Source organism: Sciurus vulgaris (assembly GCF_902686455.1).
Source record: "Sciurus vulgaris genome assembly, chromosome: 7".
NCBI lineage: Eukaryota > Metazoa > Chordata > Mammalia > Rodentia > Sciuridae > Sciurus > Sciurus vulgaris.
This window is the reverse complement of record NC_136467.1, coordinates 137,361,605-137,385,951: the sequence shown is the minus strand read 5'-3', so window position 1 is coordinate 137,385,951 and position 24,347 is coordinate 137,361,605. Positions and strand designations below refer to the sequence as shown.

General features: G+C 45.2%; 2 protein-coding genes across 2 annotated transcripts; one reads left to right on the top strand and one right to left on the bottom strand.

The window, feature by feature from the left end:
* Nucleotides 1-2,065: 2,065 nt before the first annotated feature.
* On the bottom strand, nt 2,066-6,033 carry PPP1R3G (protein phosphatase 1 regulatory subunit 3G). Its single transcript, XM_079148591.1, has one exon. The coding sequence runs from the start codon at nt 4,594-4,596 to the stop codon at nt 3,547-3,549; it is 1,050 nt and encodes a 349-aa protein (XP_079004717.1). The 5' UTR covers nt 4,597-6,033; the 3' UTR covers nt 2,066-3,546.
* An 11,779-nt stretch (nt 6,034-17,812) lies between these two features.
* On the top strand, nt 17,813-19,303 carry LOC306665797 (sperm motility kinase 2A-like; the record flags this gene model as incomplete). Its single annotated transcript, XM_079147403.1, has 1 exon — nt 17,813-19,303. One exon carries the CDS (start codon nt 17,813-17,815, stop codon nt 19,301-19,303), a length of 1,491 nt encoding a protein of 496 aa, XP_079003529.1.
* Nucleotides 19,304-24,347: the final 5,044 nt, after the last annotated feature.

The window sequence follows — 24,347 nt, the reverse complement described above, 5'->3', positions numbered from 1 at the left end:
TTTGCCCTGCATGCCACTGCAGGAAAAGCTTGCTATTAGTCTACAATAAAAAGTTGGCACTTTATAAAAGACATTTGAAAGCATGGCCGTTGCTAGAACTTGGAAAGTTACAAGCACTTGCAGAAAGATTGGGCTCTTCAAAATCTTTTACCAAATTCTGAACTCTTGAAAAGCTGTTCTCCAAGATTTGGGGGAGAGCACAACTACATTTCTTTTCCTAACAATCATGCTGGATGTTCATTAGGTTGTGAAATACATCCTTTAAAAATTGATTGTTGGAATTCAAAATAATATATTTTTAAATCAATAAGAATACAAAGTGTGTGGTACATACTTATTAAAAAATCTTTATCTTGGGCTAGTGATTTAGCTCAGTGATAAAGTGCGTGCCTAGCATATAGTAGGCCCTGGATTCAATCCCCTGGTGCCAAAATAATAATAAAAATGATAATTAATAAATAAAAATCATGTATTAATCTATTTTACTCTAGATTTGACAGGTTACTGTTAAAGAGTCCTAGATAAGAAGACCTCTATTTTTAAATTTATTTATTTATTTATTATAGACTGCATTTTGATTCATTGTACATAGATGGGGTACATCATTTTGTTTCTATGGTTGTGCACCATGTAGATTCATACCATTCATTAATCATACATGTACATAGGGTAATGCTGTCTGTCTCTCATGCCACCATTTTTTCATACCTCTATTTTGAACATTGTATTGGGCTCCTAATTTTAGTTTAATTTATTTATGTGGTCTGGGAATTGAACCCAGGGCTTTACATATACTAGACATGCGCTCTCCTCTAACTTAATTTTTTGGGGGATTACCAGGAATTGAACTCAGGGCACTCATCCCCAACCCTATTTTGTATTTTGTTTAGAGACAGGGTCTCACTGAGTCGCTTAGCACCTCACTAAGTTGCTGAGGCTGGCTTTAAACTTGAGATCTTCCTGCCTCAGCCTCCCAAGCCTCTGGGGTTATAGGTGTGTAACACACCTGGCTAACTTAATTTTAAGTAATAAAAATTTTAAATAAGGTGTTATGGACATATAAATCAGTATTTTCAAACTGTTCCAGGCTGTATGTGCTATCAGTATTTTTCAACTAAAATGTACTTACAAATGCATAAAAAATATAATGTATTTATCTAGGTGTTGTTACTTTTAATATAATAATGCACTTTTAAGAAATTTTATATCAGACCTGAAACTATCAGGACATTGCATGGAAGATCTTGATTGCTTTTGTATTTAATAATGGAAAATTGATATCACTCTAGTCACTTGGTTATTTTTATTATTATAAAATATTCTACAAATATACATGGACTTAGTATTCATTATTTCATCAAAGTGACCAGTTTTAAAGTCTGCTTCAACTCTAAATTATAATTCCTTAACTCTTGGTGGCTTTCTGTCAATAAATTATTTTTAAAAATTTTCTCCCTGATTACTTAACCTTGGGAAACACTGCCATTGTCAAAGGGAATTATCAGATCCAAAGTTCAAACTAAATATTTTTATAGCTGTAGACATTCCATTTAAAGGCAAAGAAGGCTGGGGGTGTAGTTCTGGAAGATCATGTGCTTAGCATGCATCGGACTCTGGGTTAAATCCCCAGTTCAGAAATAAAATAGATAAAAAAGGCAAAGGATATCTGGCAGATTTTGTAGTTTGATGCTAATTGAGATAGGTGTTGTATTTCAGTGATTGTTTTTAGGTGAAAGAAAGCAGCAGGTAGATTTCCCCTACTTAGTAAAGTAATATTTGCTTTTTATGGTGTCTTCATGTTTATTTTAACCAAGATTACTAGAATAACAGTTTTACTTTTGCCCAAAGGAAGTTTGTTTCAAGGTGGCGAAATTCAATAAAAGATTAACTGCCATGTTAACCATAAGTATATAGTATTTAAAAATAAGAGTAAAGATTGACAAGCTTTCTATAAAGGGCCAGGTGTAAATATTTTACACTTTGCATTTGGTTTTTGTTGCATGTACCCAACTCTGCTGAATAGCATGAGAGCGCCCATAGAGAACACATAAATGAGTGTGTGTGGCCGTGTTACAATAAAACTTTATTTCTAGGTGTGCACGTTTAAATTTCACATAATTCTCATGCATGGCAAAATAGTATTCTTCTCTTGAATTTTTCAACTATTTAAAAATGTAAAAACAACAGACTTTGGGCCAAATTTGGCCAATGGCCCTGTTCTAAACAAAAACCTCCCTTCTTAAACAGTACCATTCCAAAACTAATTGATTATGCTAGCCTTGTGCTGGAAAACTTTTTTAAAATCTAAATTACCAAAACGGGAATACCAAGGTCTGAAGGAATTAGGTCCTCCCCCAGGATGCCCACCTGCTGGCTCATACAGGGCCAAATCACCCTGGCATCCGCAGCCAGGGAGGGAAGTGACCCTGTGCAGCGCAGAGTGCCCATCGGGTTCTGAGCAGCATTTGCGTGCAGGACATGCTTCTTGGTCCATTAAGTCACCACTCCACCGTGTGGCTCTGAGAGGGACAAAAAGCCACCCCCCACCCTCTGCACTTGGAGTCCAGCCCCTAAGAGCCCAGTTTCTTTGACTGCTAATGGCACCCGCTGGACGTGCTTTGTCTGTACAAAGGAGGTTGGAACAAGCTCACAGCTCAGGCCTACTGTATTACTCTGGCATTTTAATTCAACAAACATCTTATTATGGCAGGGGGATAGAATGCTTTCTACAAAACATTTCAAAGAGCATCTCTGCACAATTGGGGAAGCTGGGTCCTTCTACACCAGAGAGGGAAATTTGTGAATACTGTTTAACAATTGTTAAAGTGCGCATGTCGTCAGCTGAGTAAAGTCTCCTGACTGCCAAGGCCTCTCAAAACACTCAGGAGCTATAATGTGAAGTACAGCCTAAAAGGGTGTGCAAGTGACCTTCACCTCTTAAAAGAACATTTGTAGGCACCCGCACAAGTCTGGGCAATCATTTCCCAGATGCTATTTAAAAGTAAAGGACAGTCTGACCCAGTCCCTACACAGTTTTCTCTGAGAAACAGACTGGGGTATTTAGGTTCCTCGCCGGACCTTTCCATGGTGCGCGATGGTAGGGCGCTCTGTCCTTTTCCTTCTGGTCTCCATCGAGTTACAAGGGCGAATACGACATCTCTTGTTAAAAACAAGTCATAGAGTCACAGTTTTGGAGTCGCGATCAGGACTTGAGAGCCTTTTTCTTGGAGTTTCTGCTCCGGGACTTGGGGATTTCTTCCCATTCTGAAGCAGGCTGGGAATTCTAAAGGCCATCTAGGAAGGTGCAAGCAACAAGAAAATTGAGACCAGAGAAGCTCGGAGCATTGCCCAGTCTTACAGTGCTCAGTCCTGAATCTGCCTGGGATTCCAGTTTACGATTTAACGGTTCCCTCCTTTCGATCCACGCCGCGCTCATTCCAGATGGACAACGCTCATCAAAGCGTACCAGCAAGTCCCTCGGGAGCTGCTGCCTGAGCTCTGTAGTGCTGGTCAATCCTTCCCTCGGTCCCCAGAAGCGCTTCGGGCTCAGAGCTGATTCGCGGAGCGCACGTAGCGCAGTGTGTAGTTAGCCCCCGCGTTGTTGTCCCAATACTCGCCCTGCTCGCAGCGGTAGCAGACTGCAAAGTGGACGGAGACATCCTCCCCGTCCTTGGGCTGCAGGCCCGGGGGTAAATACAGCGAGAAGTGGAAGCGCTCTGCGCCTGGCTCCTCAACATACCCAGACCCTGGTTCAGAGGCCCCCGACGGCGCTTCTGTTGGCTGCAGCTCCGCTGGCACGTCCAGGAATGTGCGCCACTCTGTAAAGGTGTAGCGCACTGTCACAGCCCTGGGCCCCGAGCAGCCCAGCACCCGACCAGAGCCCGTCACCTCGGTGCCCGAGGGAGCCGAGCACTGCACGCGCTCCAGGCACACGCGCTGCTGCCGCAGGCGCTCTGCAGCCACGCTGTGTCCCGGGAGCTGGAAGAGGGGCCGGAGTCGGGGAGGCGGCGCCGGGAGGGAGGAGGGCGACCTCGTTACCGCCAGCAGGCCCCCGAGCTGCTCCAGATCCTCGCTACGCATGGGGAAGCTGCGGAGGCGCGAGAGCACGGCGGGAGGCACCTGTGGTTCCTCTGCCTCGCTGAAGTGCTTCACGCTGGCCAGGCTCAGCCCCAGTGCGTCAGCGAACTGCACCCGCTTCTTGCAGCAATCGCTGGGGCTAAGCAGGGCGTCCTCGACTCGCTCATCGCTCTCCACGCCCAGCCCAAGGGCCTGCTGCTGCTGCTGCTGCTGACGCTGCTGCAGGAACTTGGCCGCCTGCAGAATGGGGTCTGCGGGCAAAGAGAAGGAGCGCGCGCGAGGTCGGCGGCATTGCAGCGGCTCCTGCTCTGAAAGAGCTGCCTCTTCCTTCGGTGACAGGGGCCTGTCTTCGAACTGAACTTCAGGGCTCGAGCCTTCCGAAGTGCCACCCTCCACGCAGAGCACCTCCGGGGACGACCGCCCCTCCGCAGGAGGCGGCCCCTCGGCGGGCGGGGATTCTGCAAAGGGCCCAGGTTTTGGCGCCTCCGAACTTTGCAGCTGCGTCTCGGGAGACTCCATGCCACCATCCGGACACCGGACTTGTCCTGCCGCGGACACCGGCTCAAGAATTCTCTCGAAACATCTTGTGCAGTTGAAAGAGTGCCCAGTGCCCACAGGGGCTGGCTGACCCGGTCGCCAGTCGACCCAAGCTCCAGAAGTGAACGCAGGTCCACTCCGAAACCACCAGCTTTTAGCTGCTGCTGCCCTGGACGCAGTGGGAGGAGGATGAGGGCCCGGGGCCGGCTCGGGAGCTGAACCTGCCCGCAGCGGGGGAGGGCCAGGGGCGGGGAGGAGCTGCCACTAGAACACCTTGAAGCGTGTTTTGGACTGCACGCGTAGAAAGTGAGAGAAGGATTTCTGAAGGTCACAAGCTCCCGGTGCCTCTCTTCCTCCACTCACTTCCAGACTCGGGTCTGTTCCACCTTTGGAGCGTCTGGAGTGGAGAACTGGCGCTCAACTTTCAGAGAACAGAGCGTGGACAAAGTATTCGTGCCCGCGAAGTTGACCTGACCGCTCTGTCTTCTGGAGGAGGCTCGTCCTCTTGGCTGTCATCGGCCTAGGGAGTCCCTGCTGCAGGCGAACGATTAAGGAAAACTTGCCTGTAGGAAAGCTGGAAAGCAGCAGGTCCTGCTCGGCCCAAAAGCTAGGGGTGCATCCCTTCCCCAATTTTAAGGACGCTCGGGATCCAATCTGCGCGCTTGCCTCTGGAACTGGAGCCCCCACCTACCTGCCCAGTGGCGGCACGGGGTGGGCTCGGCTCACGTCTGAGGCGGAGAGCTTGCCGGGGCGAGCGGGAAGCCTGAGCAGCCGCCAGCCCAGAGCTGCGGGAGGCCATTCGCACCAGGCTGGCGAGCACGTCCCCGCCCCTCCCCTTGTCCCGCCCGCGAGTCCGCGGTCTTGGCCGGTTTGGGAAGCAGCAGAGGGGGGCGCCGCGGGTGCAGGCACCCACGTGGCGCACACCGCCTCCCACTGTCGCCTGACGCTTTTGCCACAGTCCGCAGCTTCACCACCTCGCCCGCCCTGCGGATCTGAGGCCGCGACAGTCCCCTGAAGGGCCAAAGCCAAGCCTGGGAAGTGGAGGGGTGGATGAGCGCCTCATAGCATCTGGGAATTTTGAGACTTTCCAAAGTAGCATTTTTTGTTTTGCTTTTGCTTTAAGGCCAGTTCTACCTTAAACTTGAGCGCCCAGCATCACTGGGTGGGCTAGTCGGAGCAGATCTCAGCTCCCCATCCCCACAACCTGATTCAGGACGTCTGGGGTGGAGCCTGGAAATGTTTCTGACCAGGAGATGCTGTTGCTGGGCTCTGGAGCACACGGTGGGAACCGTTAACTAACCTAGATGGATGTGTGTACGCTTCCTTACATAAAAAGTTGAGATTCTAGAGAAATTGATCCACTCATTAATCAAGAAACATAAGAAAGCAAAGCTAACTTACCCAGGTTGTTTAACCGAGCCTTAGTTAAATATGTTATGATTTGTCATATTTAAAGGGGTGGGGTTTTAAGCATGTGGATAGGGGAGGGAATAGATAAAAGAGATGATGAGTGGAAGGTATGATAGGTTCATATTAATAGCTAATATTTATTGAGCACCCACTGAATACCCCATCAGTGCTGAGGGCTCTTCATGAGCCATCTGATTTGCAGAACAACCTTGTGAGGTGGAAATCATTTTATTCTATTCTACATGTGAGATGTAAAGACCTAGAAAGATTTTTCATTGGCTCAAGCCCCACAGTTTGGTTGTGGTGGGATTTGAACCCTTAAGTTAAACAGAAGATTTATCTGTAAGTCTGATCTGGGCATGGTCTCATGAGAAAGGGGCCCTGCTGGGATCTTGCTGGTCATTTTGTACCCTATATGGAACTCCATAATTGCGTCTCAGCTGTGTTTAGGGCTTAAAAGAAGTTCAAGAAACACCTAGCATTATCTTCCTAGCACAACTACAGGATTTGGAGAAGACAATATTTTTACATTTAAATAAACATTGATGTATTATGAAGTTCATATAAAATTCACAAAGTAGTTTAAAAATATAGAACTTCAAAGAGATTTTAAAGTGGTAGGTGAGTCTGGTCTACCATCATCATTGGACACATGTCCATTCCACTCTGCGGCCAGGACTAGAGGAGGAAAGTGAGGGGCTTAGAACACAGAAGTTAAGGAGGCATCAACTCACAGGGGTGTGCAAGTGCCCCGGTCCCAGCCCTAGCCCACTGTCCTCTCTTCATGGAAATGTCAGAGGCCCCCAGCCTCATGGAGCTCTCGGTGTATTGGAGGAGACCAGCATATACAAACTCAGCCGCCCTGGCACAGAAGGAATCTTGGAAGTTAACAGGACTGGAGGGAAGAAACTCCAGCCCATTCAAGGCTCTGTGCTGGAAGCAGCACGGAGGGGAAGAACTGAGAGGAGGCCTTGTGGCCTCAGGAGAGACAGCAAGGTAAAGCCAGCCAAAGAGTAGAAGGCAGAGAGGGGGCAAGCTACTCTACCTTGAAGCCATTGAAGAGTTTCAAAGAGTGGGTGTGAAAAACCAGAAATAAGTTTTGAAAAGACCATTCTGAATACAGAAGGAAGAGTAGATGGCTGGGGACAGAGACAGTGGGGGTGAACCTGATAGGAGGCTATGGCAATCATTGTACTGAAGGGCAGTCATACCTAGATTGAGAGATGATGGTGGGCTGCATGGATCTGAGAGCTATCTAGAATCGAAAACACATCGCACACTGTGGATTCACGCAGGGAGGGGGGAACCTCTAAGGATTTGGACTTAAAGTATTGGGTAGAAGTAATGGTAGTCAGTGGGGCGGGAACTACCAAAAGAGGAAGAGAGAGAGGGCATGATCAGAATTCCACTGGGGACAGGTTGACCTTAGGTTCTTAGGTTCTTTTGGCACCAAATGGTCCCTTGTCTAACACCAATTCTCTGATTCTCCAGCTGGGTGTCCAACAATTCAATTTTAAGACCCTCTTCCTGGAATTGATGTCAGATTCCACAAGCTAAAGACCCAGAAGACTACCCACAATTTCAGATGCGAGGTGCAAATGAGGTGCCCAAGTTACCCACATTTCTGCCTGGTCACCTGTCATTCAGGGGTTCCCATGAAGTCCTCTTTCAGTTTTGATAATTCACTAGAAAAATTCACAGAGCTTAGAAAAACACTTGAGTTTGCCGGGGTTATTTTTATAAAGGATACAACCAGGACACAGCCAAAGGGAAAAGCCCTTTCCTGTCTATGTCAAAGTATTGTTAAAATATTAAAAATGTTTACGTATTTTTAAAAAGCAGAAGCATTTTAGAAACAATTCCTCTAACATTTCTGAGGCAGATTAGCTTGCTTAAATTAAAGTCACAGTGATTTTTCAGGGGCTTAAAAAAAAAGGAATGGAAACTTTCAAGAAAAAATGTCTTATAACTTGAAGGGATCAAGTTCTATAGCTCCTTAGGCCCCATTTATCAGCACAACTGAAGCAGGGTGAAAGAATAAACTTGCAATGAATTTGAAAAAACATGACCCTGCTTGCCTGGATCATTTTTCTCTCACATATATGCCTTCTAGTAGAATCGAGGAAGTTTAAGAGCTCAGAAAATAAAGGCCAGGAGAGATTTAAATGATTTGTTTAACCAAAGCCATTCGGCTAGCCCAGAAGAGACAGGATTGAAATGGCAACTAGTAAGGCTAGTGCCTACTGCTCTCCAGGCACGGCTTATGACATTTCTTATCATCCTCACATGGTCCTGTGGGATAACCTCAGTCCTGGAGGCTTAGAGAGAGGAAATGAATTGCTTTTGTTACCCAGTGCTATGGTTTAAATGTGTCCCCCTAAAGTTCATATGTTGGAAGGTGAATCCCCAAATTCACATGTTAAATGGGTTTTGGAGGTAGGCATGGGGAGGTAATTGAGGATGAGGACCACAAGGATGGAGCCCCCATGATGGCATTAGTGGAATTATCAGAAGAGGAAGGGAGACCAGAGTTTTTGCTCTGTCTCACCAGGCGATGCCCTCTGCCATGTTGTGATGCAGCAAGAAGGCCCTCACTAGATGCTGAGCAGATGCTGCAGCCATGCTCCTGTGCTTTGCAGCCTCCGGAACCATGAGCCTAATCAACTTCTGTTCTTTATAAATTATCCAACCTCAGGTATATTGTTATACAAGCAACAGAAAATGTATTCAGATATCCAGGTAGTAAACGATTGAGCCAGGATTTCAACTGAAGCATATCTGGCATTGTAGTCCATGGACTGATCATCACTGCAGCCCTCTCTGGGATCCCACTAAAGACAGGTCATGTTTTTTATTTTGTTTGTTTGTTTATTTGTTTATTTATTTAATAGTACTGGGGATTAAACCCAAGCCATGTGCACACTAGGCAAGTCTCTATCACTGATCTACATCTCTAGCCCTTTCTAAAATGTTTTATTTTGAGGCAGGTTCTTGCTAAGTTGTCCAGACTGGCCACAAAGCTGCTATCCTCCTGTCTCAGCCTCCTGAATAACTGAGATTACAGGCATAGGCCACCATGCCCAGCTGAGGGTAGTCATGTTGTTTTTGGTTTTTTAAAGCAATCCAGCCAGTCAGAAGGGGGTCTTCCCACTTTTGTATAATCAAAGAAATGAAGAGTTAAAAAGAAAGATTTTAGGCTTAATTTTTTTTATTCTTAATTTATTTAGTTTCTCCTTTTCATTGTGCTTATTTTTTCTGATCAACATTTAAACATGATTTGCATAATCTTTTCATAGGGTAACATATATTTCCCAGAGCTGATTGACTTAAGAATAAAAAAGACACTTTTGTCTGAAATTGACAGTTATCTAAATTTTAAATTTAAAATGGAATACTAGAATTTGAGGTAGGATAAAATAAATAAAAGGTAGAAAGGAGACAAAAGAAGGAAAAGGAAATTAACTTTAACCTGAGAGCCAGGCTGAAGTTCCACATGCCCTTCCTCTCAAATCAGTTCTTCTCCCAAGCCTGTCACTCCCAAATTTCTGGAAAAATCTATGGATCTTCACTCACAGTCTTAGAGTTTCCATAAATTCACTCACTTATGAAAATTATCTTTGCACTGTAATAAATTGATTAAGCAAAGAGAGAGAGGATATTTTAAAAAATCTACAACTTAGGCACTTTTCAGTGCTGTCTACTGATCAGATAATGGAGGTCACGTCAGTATTAGGATCTTGGGAAGTTGCCAGACCACAATAAACCACCTTGTGATCACCAGACTGACAGCACCCCATGTCCCTTCCCGTGCTCACCCCTTGCCAAGTTTCCTTTAAGAACCTGAGAACCCCAAAGCATTTTTACTCTCAAGATGGCCCACATTCTCCCTTGAATGTGTATCTGCTTTCCTAAATTAATCTCTGTGCCTCTAGCTGAACATGTCCTTAAATTCATTTCTGTGACTTTTATCAAGAATCCCACTTGTCCCGAATTGAACTTCCTCTCTCTGGGAATGCCTCAGACTTCCTCCAAAGACAAATCTAGTGGACTTCCTAATCCATTAACACTTCACGTTTTAATATATTATATTTCTTTTCTCATATAGATTTTATGCTGCATTTAAGTCACTTCAATTATATTTATCATTTCTTTCTGATTTGTCTTTAGATGGCTGTAAATACCAATTATGGTAACAAATATAAAAAATGTGTCAAAACTGTGTTCTTGATGCATGTGATATGGTTTTATATAATTTTATGTATGTATGTATTTTTGGTACTGGGGATTGAACCCAAGGATGCTTTACCACTAAGTTACATCCCCAGCCCCCACCCCCTTTTTTTTTTTAATATTTCGAGAATAGGATCTAGCTAATTTGCAGAGGCTGGCCTCAAACTCAAACTTGTGTTCCTCCTGCCTCATCTTCTGGAGTCACTTGGGATTACAGGCATGAGCCACCATGCCTGGCTTCATGACATGGTTTTAATAGTAAGAAACATTCGAAATCCAGGTCTGTTAGTAATCTACTTCCGTCTGACCACAGGAGAGCAGTGCCTGTCCCTAGCCTCCTCCAGGTTCTGGGAGAGAGGGACTTCATTTGCCTTAGCCTCCTTGTCTACCATGCCAGACCACTTTTTTTAAAATTTTTTATTTTCTGTATGAAACAGAAGAAATGGTCAAGTTTGTTATCTCTCTTAAAAGGGAGGAAGGCAGGGAACTCTTGATTCTTATGTTGTCACTACATGACAGAGACTTTTTCTCTGCTAATCCTTAAAAGCATTGTTCAGTTATGTTTGGCCTATAGGTGCCTCCATACACATTTTAAGTTTGGCCTAGATGGTTGTCCTTACATAGTGACCTGCAACCTAACCTGATGTGTAAACGGACTGTAATACCTGATCCCCCAGCCAATCACAGTGCCAACTATTCAAACCATGCTCAAAATAGATAGGCCTGCTTCTGCATCTCACTTACTTCCAGTCACTTCCTTTTCATTGGTGATAAATATAACCTGCCCACATGGTGAAGTGAAGTCATTTTGAACCTATTCTGGTTCTGGAGTCTGCCAGATTCATGATTTTTCCTTGCTCAACTCTGTTGCCTTTAATATGTCCAAGGTTTTCATTCAACAGAACCCTGTGAGGTAGTGGGGTGGCAGGTGGCTTTCCCCTTCCTCCTCTTTGACAGATGTCCCACTTCTCCTTTCGCAACTCTTGTCCCAGGAAAAGTCGACCCTGATCTGCTCCAGAATAGCATCTGTAGGTCTAGAAGTAACGCCCCTGCCTCTGACTGGTGCAGAAACCAGCAAGTGGCCCAGCTAGTATGATGTGAGGTTTGCCATGAAGCTCCTGAGCAAAAACTTCTTCCCCGAGAGAGCAAGAGAAGATGTGATCTGACTTGTTCCCCTGGACTTTACCACTGTTTAGCACCCAGAATATCACAGCCACCTTGTTACTGTCAGGGGAGAGGCAATCACCTCAAAGACTCTGAGTGAAAATGTGTGAACCCAGTTATTGTCACTGTCCTCACTGCCATCTTTATCATCAACATGGCCTGCATTGATTTTTCCCAGAGTATGATATTGGAGGCTTGGTCTGTACTAAAGACCTGGAAGACAGAACCGCTGACTTTATTTTGCTTCCATTTCTGCAAGTTGCAAGACCTCTTTGAGTTGCAGTTTCCTCATCCATGAAATGGGATAAGGTTAGTGCCTACTTTGGTGGGTCAACATGAACACTTACACAGGAAGATCTGTGCAAATTACTTTTCACGCAGCCCAGCATGTGTTGCTGCACTGAACTTGTTTGCTGTTATCACCTGTTAGCACAAGTGCCTTCATTCATTAACTCAACACATATTTATCGCCTGCCTTACCAAGTGCCAGACACTGTTGTAGGTTCTAGGGACAGAGTTGTCAATAAAACAGGCACAGGTCCCTTCTTTCAGGGAGCTCACATCCTCGTGTCTGGGGAATGAGAGACGAACTATAAAAATAAATACATGAAATACATAGCTGTTGGGGGAACGTAAAGCTTTGCACAGAGTAGGTACTTAGGAGATGAGTGTTGACAGTCATGCTCCCCGCTCCGTCTCCCCGCCCCAGACTCCCCACCTCTCCCTGTCTCAAGGTCCCCTTCCCAATGTGGTTAAATAATGTCCACACAATCTAAACTCTTGACATCAGCAGAGTAAGTGTCACTTGGAAGCTCTAGGGTGTGTGAGCAGACAGAGCACAGTGCAGGAGAACGAAGCCCAGAAGTCACGAGACATTTGAACCCGTGACGTCAGGGGACACCGACAGGAGTTTTGACGTGAGTTTTCTTCCGAATGATCATGCTGCTGTACTCTGAAGTGTGTACTCGCCGGCGATCGATAGTTGGGGCACTGTGGAGTCCAGACGGTAAACAGCGGCTCTTGCACTGTGAGGACGCGAGGAGCCACTGGCGGTGGGGTGTGTGTGTGATCCCGAGACTGCCTCCTGTATTTCTGGCACTTGGGCTGCTGTGGGAAGTTTCCACCGTGTTTACCTTTCTCTGCTCTTTGGCGATGACGTTTTCATCACATTTCAAAACAGACTGGAGCCTCAACTTTGACCTCCTATGGTGTGTGAGTGACCAGACCACAGAATTACAGAATTGTAAGGCAGACATCTGTTTGTAAATAAGCAGGAACTCAAGGCCCGGGGTCAAAAATGTGGGAACCCAAGCCTCAAAGAGATCCGAGTGGGCTAGTAGGGTAGCTTTCAAAGGAAAAATAAAAATCCAAGGCACTTTCCCATAAGCCTGTGTTCTCCCTCACACATCCAGCACTGTTGGTTATAATATAGGGGGTTTTGGGGAGACCACTTTAAATATGTGAAAGTTAATTGATTCCTATGATCTTCCCATATCCAAGCATGAGCAGATTAATTCTCACAAAGTTTAAATCCTCACACTATATATTCATATTTAATAACTTAATTTTTCCACTATTATGATAGCAAGACTGATACCAACTGGCAGGGGATTTATTTTAATATTTTAATACACAAGGACCATGCGGGTAGTTAGACCCAGACTCCAACCCTCACTAGCCCAGGCCCTTTAGCTTTTGCCGCTGAACACACATGTGACTTGCTTAAGTCTTGAAAGTTGAAACATTTGGGAGACAACTAATATTTCTACTTTTGTCTCATATGTGTTCTAAGTAGAATTAACCCTTTTTATTCTAAAGCATTTCACTATTTTATATTAAATGGAGTGAAATGTAATAAAGTATTCCAATAATTGTGAAATCACTGTTTGATAGGCAGAAGTGGCAATTTATCCAAAAATGAACTGTTGACAGACACTGGTTTCCTCACAGAGACCGGAATACTTGTTCATAGCTATGTATGAAAGGTGGTTGATGGGGGTGAACCCAAGCCTCAAAGAGATCCGAGTGGGCTAGTAGGGTACCTTTCAAAGGAAAAATAAAAGTTCAAGGCACTTTCCCATAAGCCTGTGTTCTCCCTCACACATCACAACATAAAATATACACTTTGTGTGGTAACTGGCACATGGAAATTGATGACTGCTTACAAATCATATTTGGGATAAAGGAGAAAAAAGCTAAAGTCTGAGAAATGAGCTAAAATCATCAGAATAGAAGAAGTGCAGGACTAAGAAAGAATTAAATATTAATGAGTTAAAAGCAAAGTAATACTCCCCTCAAATAAAAATACCTAATTTTGTTTTAAGCAATAAAATTTAAGGCAAGAGAGAGAGAAAAATTATACAACAGTAAAAGAAATATTCCACTTCATAAAAGGTATAAAAAGTAAACTACCTAGAGAAACTTAAAAATAAATACATAGATTCAAGTCTATACATTCAAGAAAACCAAAATTCTACTGAGAGGAACAAAATAACAATGTAAATAAATTAAAAGACCTACCTGGTTCACAGATAGGAGAAAATAATTGTCAAGAGATGTCAATTCTTCCTAGTGAATCCGCAGATTTATTGTGATCTCTAAAAAGTAAAAATATTTGGGGGACCTATATACCCAAATTTATGTAAAAATATAAAAACAGCCAAGAAAATTCCATGAGGGGAAGAATGAGTAGATGGTTGATTCTAGTACATATTATTACTTGTTGTAGATTGATCCTGACATATGAATTAAGCACACAGATCAATGAAACAGAATAGAGAATCTAGAAATAAACGCCAGTGTCTATGGGTATTGTGTTTATATGTGTATACACACACACATATTTATATGCTAAAATGTTTTGACATCTTAAAAATATTTTTTTTAGGTGAATGATCTCACTGATAAGCGAATGATGACACATAATGGGGGGTGGGAGGGGGGCAAGAATGGAGGAAGGAGGGACTGTATAGAGGGAAAAGAGAGGTGGGAGGGGTGGGGGGAAGAAAAAAATAACGGAATGAATCAAACATCATTACTCTATGTAAATGTATGAATATGCAAATGGTGTGCTGTTAGTCCACGTACAAACAGAAACAACATGAATCCCATTTGTTTACAAGAAAAATAAATTTAAAAAAATTAAAAATAAAAAAAATAAATAAATTTTTAAAAAGATAATGAAAAAAATATTTTTTTTTTCTGGCTTGGGGGAGACTTCCTATGTTAGTCAGCTCTCTGTTGCTGTAACAAATATCTGAGGTGATCAGTATATAAAGAGGAAAGGTTTATCTGGGCTCCCAGTTTGGAAGGCTCAATGCATGATTGGTTGGCCCCACTGCTTTTGGGCCTGTGATGAGGCAGCACATCACGGCGGTGCCAGCATGATGGAGCAAAGCTGCTCAGCTCAAAGCTGAAACCTGGAAGCAAAGAGAGAAGCGGAAGTGGCCAGTGTTCCAATATTCCCTTGAAGTTAAGACCCAATGACTTCACTTCCTCCCATTATCTCTTAAAGGTTCCACACTTCCCAGTAGCTCTGCAGGTTGGAGAGCAAACTTTTAACATATTGCCCGTGGGGAATACTGATTCAAAGCTTAGCATTGCCCTGCCCGAGTCTGCTGGCTCAGAGATAGCAAGGGCTCAGCAGGACCATGCTGTGATATGAAACTGACCAGTCCAAGGCTGTCCTCCTCTGTCTGGCCCAGGTACCAGGAGGCTGTGTTCATCTGTCTTGATCATCCCAGGGTCAGGTGCCAGGTGTCAGATCCACCCTGGTACCTATAGGTCACCACAGATATCCCCACTAACCAGCTGTAAGCCGTTCACCTCACCCTGCCGTGTCCTTCCTGGAAACCCCAGTTAAAGTGCTGGCCTGTGCTCTCCACTCGCTGAGGTCCCTCCTGCCTCTGATCACCCTACCTCCCTGTGTGGGCCGGCATAGGATGCTTCCCATCCTCTAGAATTACTTAAAAATACTTCTGATAGCTGAGTGCTGTGGTGTACTGCTGTCATCCTAGCAGCTCAGGAGGCGGAGCCAGGAGGATCACAAGTTCAAAGGCAGCCTCAGCAACTTAGCAAGACCCTGTCTCAAAAACCTAAAAGGGCTGGGGATGTTGGGGATGTGACTCAGTGGGTAAGTGGGATGTGACTCTGGATTCAATCCCTGGTACTCAAAACAAAAACAAAAACAACAAAAATCACCACCCAACGAATAACCTTCTGATATAATTAGTTGTCTATTAATGGGTGCCCTCTCCCTCAATTCTAATTCTCAAAATAAATTCCAAATACATTAAAATGTTTACTGCAAACACTGGAGCCCAAAGGAACTAGAAGAAAGTGTTGGAAAAAAAATCCTTGACTGAAGAAGAACTTAAACAAGAAACAAAAACCAAAAGCTATATATGATTTTACTTGCAAAGCATAACAGTGAATTTACCTGCATAAAAATTTAAAATGTCCTAAGGCAAAAATTATAAAAAAACAAAACCAAAAGACAACCAACACATCGGGAACAATTTTTCCAGCACCCATAAAAAAGGATGCCCTCTCTGGAGGGTAACAAGAAAATATCCAGCAGCAGTTTCTTTTTCTTTTCCAGAGCTAGGATGAAACCCAGGTCCTCGTACATGCTAGGCAAATGTGGCATCTTCAAAGTAAGTAGTTTTGACCTAACAACTCCACTTTTACAACTTGATCTCATACTTTCATGTGTATATCCTATTTCACCAAAGCACTGTTTATAACAGGAAAAAAGACCAGAAACAACTCCATGTTTTATAAAAAGAAGACAGGTTCAATATGCTATGGTGCATCCTTGATTGATGTTACAGCACAGCCCTTAGTAATATTGGGGTAGCTCTTCATGTGCCCATATGAAACAACCCCCGAGATACAGGAAACAGAAATGCAAATGGTGTTTCTGTTGGTGCAATACAGGATGAGGGGCGGCTTGTTTCTTGCACACAGAACTTCTGGAAGAAACTTAAGAAGCCACTTATCACCATTGACTAGCGAGGAGACCAAGAAGTCTTGCTTGCTTTTCATCACATATGCTTTTTATAATTTTCAATTTTCATTGTGTGTTTTTATTACCTTTTCAATTAAAAGCAGTTAATTTAGCCTTTGGGAGACATTTAATATCCAAAATAAAATACCCAAAATTTGTCAATACCTAACAGTAGACGGCATAGACTTGATTTAACATACTAACAGTTTGTGAATTAGTATAACTCTTCTGCTCTGGTAGTATAATTCTAAGATCCAGATCAATAAATGGCTGGAGAAATACTTCAGGGTTAGAGTATTTGCCTGCAAAGTGTGAGGACCTGCAATTAATCACCAATGTGCCCCTCTGACTCCACCACCCACAAAAAAATAGTGCTTGAGGAATTGAGTTCCATCCTTCTTCCCCTGCATCATGTGAGGATAGGAGGACCACAAAATGCTTTGGTCTTCAACTGGGAGAAGTTAAGTCCTGCTAAAAAATTACCCAGTCCAAGGTATTTTGTTACAGCAGCAAGAAGAGACACATTCATCTGGGAATACCTCCATTTCTTCCCCCTTTGGGGAGGACACTTTGACCAGTTCTGGGATTCTTGGTTTCCACATTTTGTCCCTTATCACTCTGAATATAATTAGCCATTCTTTTTGGAAATCCAGAGCTTGTAATGAGACATTCCTGAGAGGACTGCGTGTGGAAATTATGGTGAAGCCTTCCTCCCTCTTGACCCCATAGATGCTGAGACTCTGCTCTACAGTGTCTTAGGGAACAGGTATTTGTTTAGACTACCACAGTGGGAGTGAGGGGCTATCACTTTCTTTTAGAAGAAAAACCAATTGAATACCTTGAGTGTAGATATGATGGAGTGTTCCAAAGTAAAGATTATTAGAAATGTCTTACTTGAAATGGCAAGCCCTTTGGAGTACTGGACACATTTTAATTTGTAAAGAGTCTCAATAACCCACAGATGGAAAAAAAAAAATCTGCAGTCGTTTTTAATTCTTTCTTATTCTGGTGATGGAAAAACTTCTGGAGGCCCAAAAGGGAGCTGACCACTGGGGGTCATGGCCAGGCATGACTGGGCCAATTCTTGCTCTGACCTCACAAGCAGCCATTGTGAGGCAGTGTGAAAGGGCAGGTATATAAGAGGGTGGGCTGCAGCTGGGCTTTTGTCCACAAGTACAGGAAGCTCTTGGTGGTGACCTGTCGGACTCCCAGCTAGTTAGTGCGTTTGGTGGTTGGCGGTTGGCGGTTGGTGACTGTGGTCTTGGGCTATTGGTTCTTTGATTTGGGTTTGTTGTTTTGTCTTGTTTTGGTTTTTGATTTGGGTTTGTTGTTTTGGCTTGTTATTTTTTTTTAAACTAGCATCCTTAGGTGGTGTTCCTGCTTAGGATGTTTAGCCAGAGTAGTGAGAGTGAGAGTAGGTCAGCCTCACAGCCGGGGCCCAGCACCTGGCGTGAGTGCGCCTTCACGGACCACTACGAGTTCGTGAGGGCCATTGGGCGTGGCTCCTATGGCCAGGTGGCCCTGGCTCGCCATCGCCCCACCGGGGCAGAGGTGGCGGTGAAAGTCCTGGAACTGGTGCCGGAGAACATCCAGGTCCTCTCCGAGGCCAGCATGCTGATGAGCCTGGAGCACCCCGGTGTGGCCCAGCTCTTCCAGGTCATTGGCACCGAGAAGCACATCTACATGGTGATGGAGCACGCAGGTGGGGGAGAGCTGCTGATGCGCGTCGCCTGTGGCATGCAGGAGGAGGAGGCCCGCAGGGTCTTCAGGCAGGTAGTGTGTGCCGTGGGCTACTGCCACGACAGGGGCATCGTGCACCGGGACCTGAAGCCAGAGAACATCGTGCTGGACGCCAGAGGCCGCATCAAGCTCATCGACTTTGGCGCCGCCACCAGGTTCCAGGCCGGGCAGAAGGTGAAGAGGTTCTGGGGGACTGTCCCATACCTGGCCCCCGAAACCATCGTGCAGGAAGAGTACGAGGGCCCCCCAGTGGACATCTGGAGCCTGGGGGTCATCCTCTACTTCATGTTGACACACACCCTGCCGTTTATGGCACCCAGCTCCAGCGAGATACTGGAGCTCATCATCCTGGCGAGGTACGACGTCCCTCTGTCTGTGCCCGTCAAAGCCCAGAGGCTCATCCGCCGCATGCTGACGGTGCAGCCCAAGAAGCGGCCCACGGCCAAGCAAATCTCCCAGCACCCGTGGCTGAAGCAGGGTGAGGACGACTCAGTCCCTCCGTGGAGGGAGGTAGTCCCCAAACACCCAGACCCCGAAATCATGACGCACCTGCTGGACATGGGTTTGGATCCATATGAGACCTGGTTATCGCTGCTCCAGAGAAAGTTTGACGCGCCCATGGCCACCTACTTGATTGTCCAGCACCAGAAAAGGCAGGGGGTAGGGTGCGTGCTCCCAGGGAAGCCTAGACCTCCCAGGTTTGTGCCTCGCCCACGCCCCACCCATCTTCCTGCTTTCCCTGGCCTCCCAAGGAGGAGCAAGAGTGAGCCTGCTCCTCGCCTCTGCCCCTCGCCCTGCGAGCCTCAGCTGCCCAAGGAGGACAAACAGCCCACACCAGAGGCCCCCAGAAGGGCCAGCCTGCCCGCTATTCCTCTCGGCGTCCTGCCTCCAGAGGATCCCACTCCCAGGAGAGCCGCCCGCTCGGACTCTGTGTCCTCCTTGCCCAAACGCTGGAGGATGCTACTGAGGCTGCTGGGAAGAGGCCACAAAAACTCCTCCCAAGAGTCATCCACAGACAACAGGAAGCGCTGGACTGGGAGGATCGCCACCTGTGTCCGAAGACTCTGCTGCTGCCTGCCACGTGCCACCAATGCCGTTGTTCCAATGGCAGAGAGAAGAGACACTCCGGACCCATAGACCGCGTGGCAACAAGCAAGTGGACAGCTGAGCCACACAGAACCAGCGCCCAGCGTGAGTCCCCTCTGCCCCCACCTGCCAAAGACACCAGAGACTGTTCTGCCCGGGACACTTCACCTGCCCTGCCCCTCTCTCTCCTTTGTCCCATTATTCTGAGATGTTTCTAATAAATTTGTTTCAGTTTAAAAAAAAAAAAAAAAAAAAAAGCAGTTTATTAAAAAAAAAAAAGAGGGAAAACAAGTTGAAAGCAAGAAAGTGTTCTCATAAATGTAAAAGAAATTAAAGAGAAAGGAAAAATGGAAAACAGCCAGCATTAAAGCAATCTGATATACTTTAATGGAATGGGGATCAAGGTTGATAAAATGTGTTGATAAAATGGGAAAAATCCTGGGAATACGAACGGCTGAATAGAAAAGATAGCGGCTGGAGGCAGGTAAAGCAGAGTCCTGGGTGGAGTCCCTAGGTTAGACACCTGGTACCCAGAGAGTCCCCCTGGAGGTTCCTGAGCTGAGTCACACAGCCCAGCGAGGTCAGAGATGAACATGGACGTCAGAGACAGAGGGGTCCAGGCTGGTGTGGGGTGAGCGCCAGTGTGTGATGGATGCTGGAGACGCCTCCAAGCCAACCCTCTGGCATGTGACTGTGGTCCAGAGGACGATGGCTGAGCACAGGAGTGTACGTGGTGTGCCCTGCTCCATGGACATGAGGCATGGGCTTGGCCAGGGTGTTGGGGGAGCAGGTCTGGGCAGAGAGCTGGCACCATCCAGGGAGGTCTCACAGCTCTGGACCAGCATCACGTGGCCTGTGCGTTCCATAGTGACGCCGTGTGGCAAAGAGAAGCAGTGGGCGGGCAGTGGTGTCATGGGACTCATGCTGTCTCTTCATTCCACAGATGGTGGAATCCTAAAAGACCCTTGGTCTTGGGTAAGTGAACAAAAGAGATGCTGTTGTATTAGGGACCGAATGCAGAGGAACAGGTTTTATGAATAACTGAATAAGCAAAAGTGAACCTATCACCGGGCGCAAGGGGAGTTTGACTTCCAAAGCTAAGGAGTCCCTGTGGTCTTCCAGGCTGGTCTTTTTTGGCCCCAGCTGGAGTAAGGGAGGCCAGGGAGGACCTGGAAAGAAGAGATGAGGCCTCGAGCGCCCCCTTCAGGTTAAATGTGTGCTGCTTAACATACATTACAGGGTAGGACCGCAGTTCTCACTGTGGGGTCCTCCACAGACCCCAGATATCCTTTGGGGAAGGAGGGACAGTTGGTAAGGTTGACACTACAGTGCTAATTCATTATGCGCCTTTCTCTTTGTGGACGTTTGCTCTGATGTGGAAAAAGCAAAGAGGGGGAGGCGTGCTAAAAGCGATTTTCAAGAATACAAGCAACAAGTGTTGGTGAGGATGTGGGGGGAAAGGTACACTCATATATTGCTGGTGGGCCTGCAAAATGGTGCAACCATTATGGAAAGCAGTATGGAGATACCTAAGAACACTTGGAATGGACCCACCATTTGATCCAGCTATTCCACTCCTCTGTTTATACCCAAAGGACTTAAAATTAGCATACTACAGTGACACAGTCATATGTTTTTAGCAGTTCGGTTCACAATACTAAACTATGGAACCAACTTAGATGCCCTTCAGCAGATGAATGGATAAAGAAAATGTGGCATATATATACAATGGAATATTATTCAGCTTTAAAGAAGAATGAAGTTCTGGCATTTGCTGGTAAATGGATGGAGTTAGAGAATATCATACTAAGTGAAATAAGCCAAACCCAAAAAACCAAAGGCCAAATGTTTTCTCTGATATGGGGAAACTAATTCCCAATAAGGAGGGGGGTACAGGGAAGAATGGAGTTACTTTATATTAGGTAGAGGGGAGTGAAGGGAGGTGAAGGGGCATGGGAGAAGGATGATAGTAGAGTGAAACAGACATTATTACCTCATAAATACATATGACTACATGACTGACATGATCCTTCAATATGTACAATCAGAAAAATGAGAGATTACACTCTATTTGTGTAGAAATGCATTCTGTCATGCACAACTTATTAGAACAAATAAAATAATTTTTTTTTAAAAATGAAAAAATGTGTGCAAGCATTATTCAAAATTATCGTAGGTAGACCAACGAGGATTATGAAATCTGGACCCCAAGGGTGCGTGGGTAATATTCTGGGTGACAAAACAGGAAGTACCCACAAGGCACTTCTGCTGGGGAGTCTGATGGTTGCCTTGAGGAAAGGCTAGCATGATGGGGCTGGGAGTTGAGCTGCTGCTTTTTCACTTGAGAGAATGACAGATGAGCTCTCAGTCTTCCAAGTAGGGCAACTGGTTGACATTTTCTTGAAAATAATCCAAGTGAGCCTCTGACTTCAGCGAAAACAACTGAGAGGATGTGTTGCCAATGTTGAGATCTGGACTTCGGGGGAAGCGTGGTGATTGTGGAGAGGTTGTACGCACCTCGCCCTGCGGCTTTGCCCTATTTAAAGGCTTTCCTGATGACATCAACACCGAGGCAAATGTGATCTTCGAATTGGATAATGAAAGGTGTCCACGTTTTGAAGGTCCTCGTTTTTCAATGAATCATATTTTCTAAATGACCAGCACATGATGTTATAAAATCATGCATGAATGAGAATTCTCTACCAAGTACAAGATAAACCAACTGTAATAGAACAGTCTGAAAAGCCTGCTGATAAGATTCCAACTCCTCCTCTAAAGAAACTGCATCCAGTGGAGTTTCAATGGCATATTCGAGAACAATGTCTACAGTCATCTGAAAAGGTTTCTTAAAATACCCCTTCCTTTGCCAACTAATTTCCTTCATGAGGCTGGATTTTCTTCATATCATTCAAGCAGAATACATATCACAACTGATTGAATGCAGAAGGAGATATGAGGATCCAGCTGGCTTTTTAAAAGCCAGTCATTAGACAGATTTGCAGAAATGTGAAACACTGCTGTCCTTCTTACTTTTAGTTTGAGTGCAGTTTTTCATTGAAGTGATTCAGTGTAACATGTAATGCCACTATTTTAACCTGAAAAATGTATGTGTGTGTATATATATATATATATATATATTTTTTTTTTTTGTGGTGCTGGGGATTGAGCCCAGGTCCTCATGCATGTTAAGCAAGTGCTGTACCACTAAGCTACATTCCTGGCCAAAACATATGGATTTTAAATATTTCTCAGTTTTCCTTCTTTCTTTCTTTCTTTCTTTCTTTCTTTCTTTCTTCTTTCTTCCTTCCTTCCTTCCTTCCTTCCTCCTCCTTCCCTTCCTTCCTCCCTTCCTTCCTTCCTTCCTTCCTTCCTTCCTCCTTCCTCCCTTCCTTCCTCCTTCCCTTCCTTCCTCCCTTCCTTTCTCTTCCTTCCCTCCTTCCTTCCTTCCTTCCTTCCTTCCTTCCTTCCTTCCTTCCTTCCTCCTTCCCTTCCTTCCTTCCTTCCTTCCTTCCTTCCTTCCTTCCTTCCTCCCTTCCTCTCTTCCTTCCTTCCTCCTCCTTCCTTCCTTCCTTCCTTCCTTCCTCCCTTCCTTTCTCTTCCTTCCTTCCTTCCTTCCTTCCTTCCTTCCTTCCTCCCTTCCTTCCTCCTTCCCTTCCTTCCTCCCTTCCTTTCTCTTCCTTCCCTCCTTCCTTCCTTCCTTCCTTCCTTACTTCCTCCTTCCTTCCTTCCTCCTCCTTCCTTCCTGCCTCTTCCTTCCTTCCTTCCTTCCTTCCTTCTTCCTTCCTTCCCTTCCTTCCCTCTCTTCCTCCTTCTTCCCTTCCTTCCTTCCTTCCTTTCTTCTTCCTTCCTTCCTTCCTTCCTTCCTTCCTTCCTTCCTTCCTTCCTCCCTTCCTTTCTCTTCCTTCCTTCCTTCCTTCCTTCCTTCCTTCCTTCCTTCCTTCCTTCCTTCCTTCCTCCTCCTTCCTTTCTCTTCCTTCCTTCCTTCCTTCCTTCCTTCCTCCCTTCCTCCCTTCCTCCCTTCCTCCCTTCCTTCCTTTCTCATTTCTGTTTCTTTTTTTCTCTTTCTTTCCTCTCCTCCTCTTCCTTTTCTTCCTCTTCCTCTTCTCCTTTTGTCTTTTCTTCTTCAAAACCAGGGATTGAACACAGGGCTTTGCAAATTCCAGGCAAGTGCTTTCCACTGAGCTGCATCCCAGCCCCTCAGTTTCTGATATGATAAATTTCAATAGATATAATCCACATAACAAAAGCTTCTTGGGGGGTTCAATAGCAAAAAACAATGACAAAAATAATAAAGGACTCTTAAGACTAAATAGTAAAGGGCCACTGAGAGCAATACCGGTAGGTGTATCTGACAGGAGGCACGTGGTTTTCAGCTGTTACAAGGCCACCTTTGGCCCTGTTCAAGCCCTCGGAAGTGAAGTCACAAATTGACCCTCCAAAAGGATGCTGGCCTGGTGTCCAGAAGGTTCCTTAGCTCAGGATCTACCTGCTTAGAACTATCACCTCGGAATCAGGCAGGATTAGGATGGAAATGTGTTTGGAACTTAGATATCAGTCAAGAACATGAAATGCTTTTCAGTGAGCCAAGGGGATTCAGAGTGGGAACTATGAAATGGTGTCTCTGTTACTATAACAGAATACCTGAGATTGGGTGATTTAGAAAGAAAAACAATTTAGGGATTCTGGTTTAAGTGTCTTACTGAGTGTTGCTTTATTGTGTCAGGCACTTATTACTATTTCCTGGAAGCTTTTCTCTGCTTTTATGACTGCTCCAAGTCCAAGAAGAGAAAACACCTATTGTTTTCTAGAGAAATCTGTCTCTGATATTTCTGCCAAAGGTCTGGTGCTACTTATTTCACAGGGTATGACTGCTCTCTTCTTTGGTTTTGGTCAATTAGGGATACTGTTACAAAATACCATAGGCATCTGTGGCCCACCGATCTGGTGCCTGGAAAGTCTAAAATCAAGAGATTTGGTATCTGGCAAGTTCTTGATTCCTGGTTCATGGATGGCATCTTCTCAGGTGTCCTCACACGGCAGAAGGAGTGGGGCAACTCTCTGGGGTCCCTTTTATAGGGCATTAATCCTATTCAGA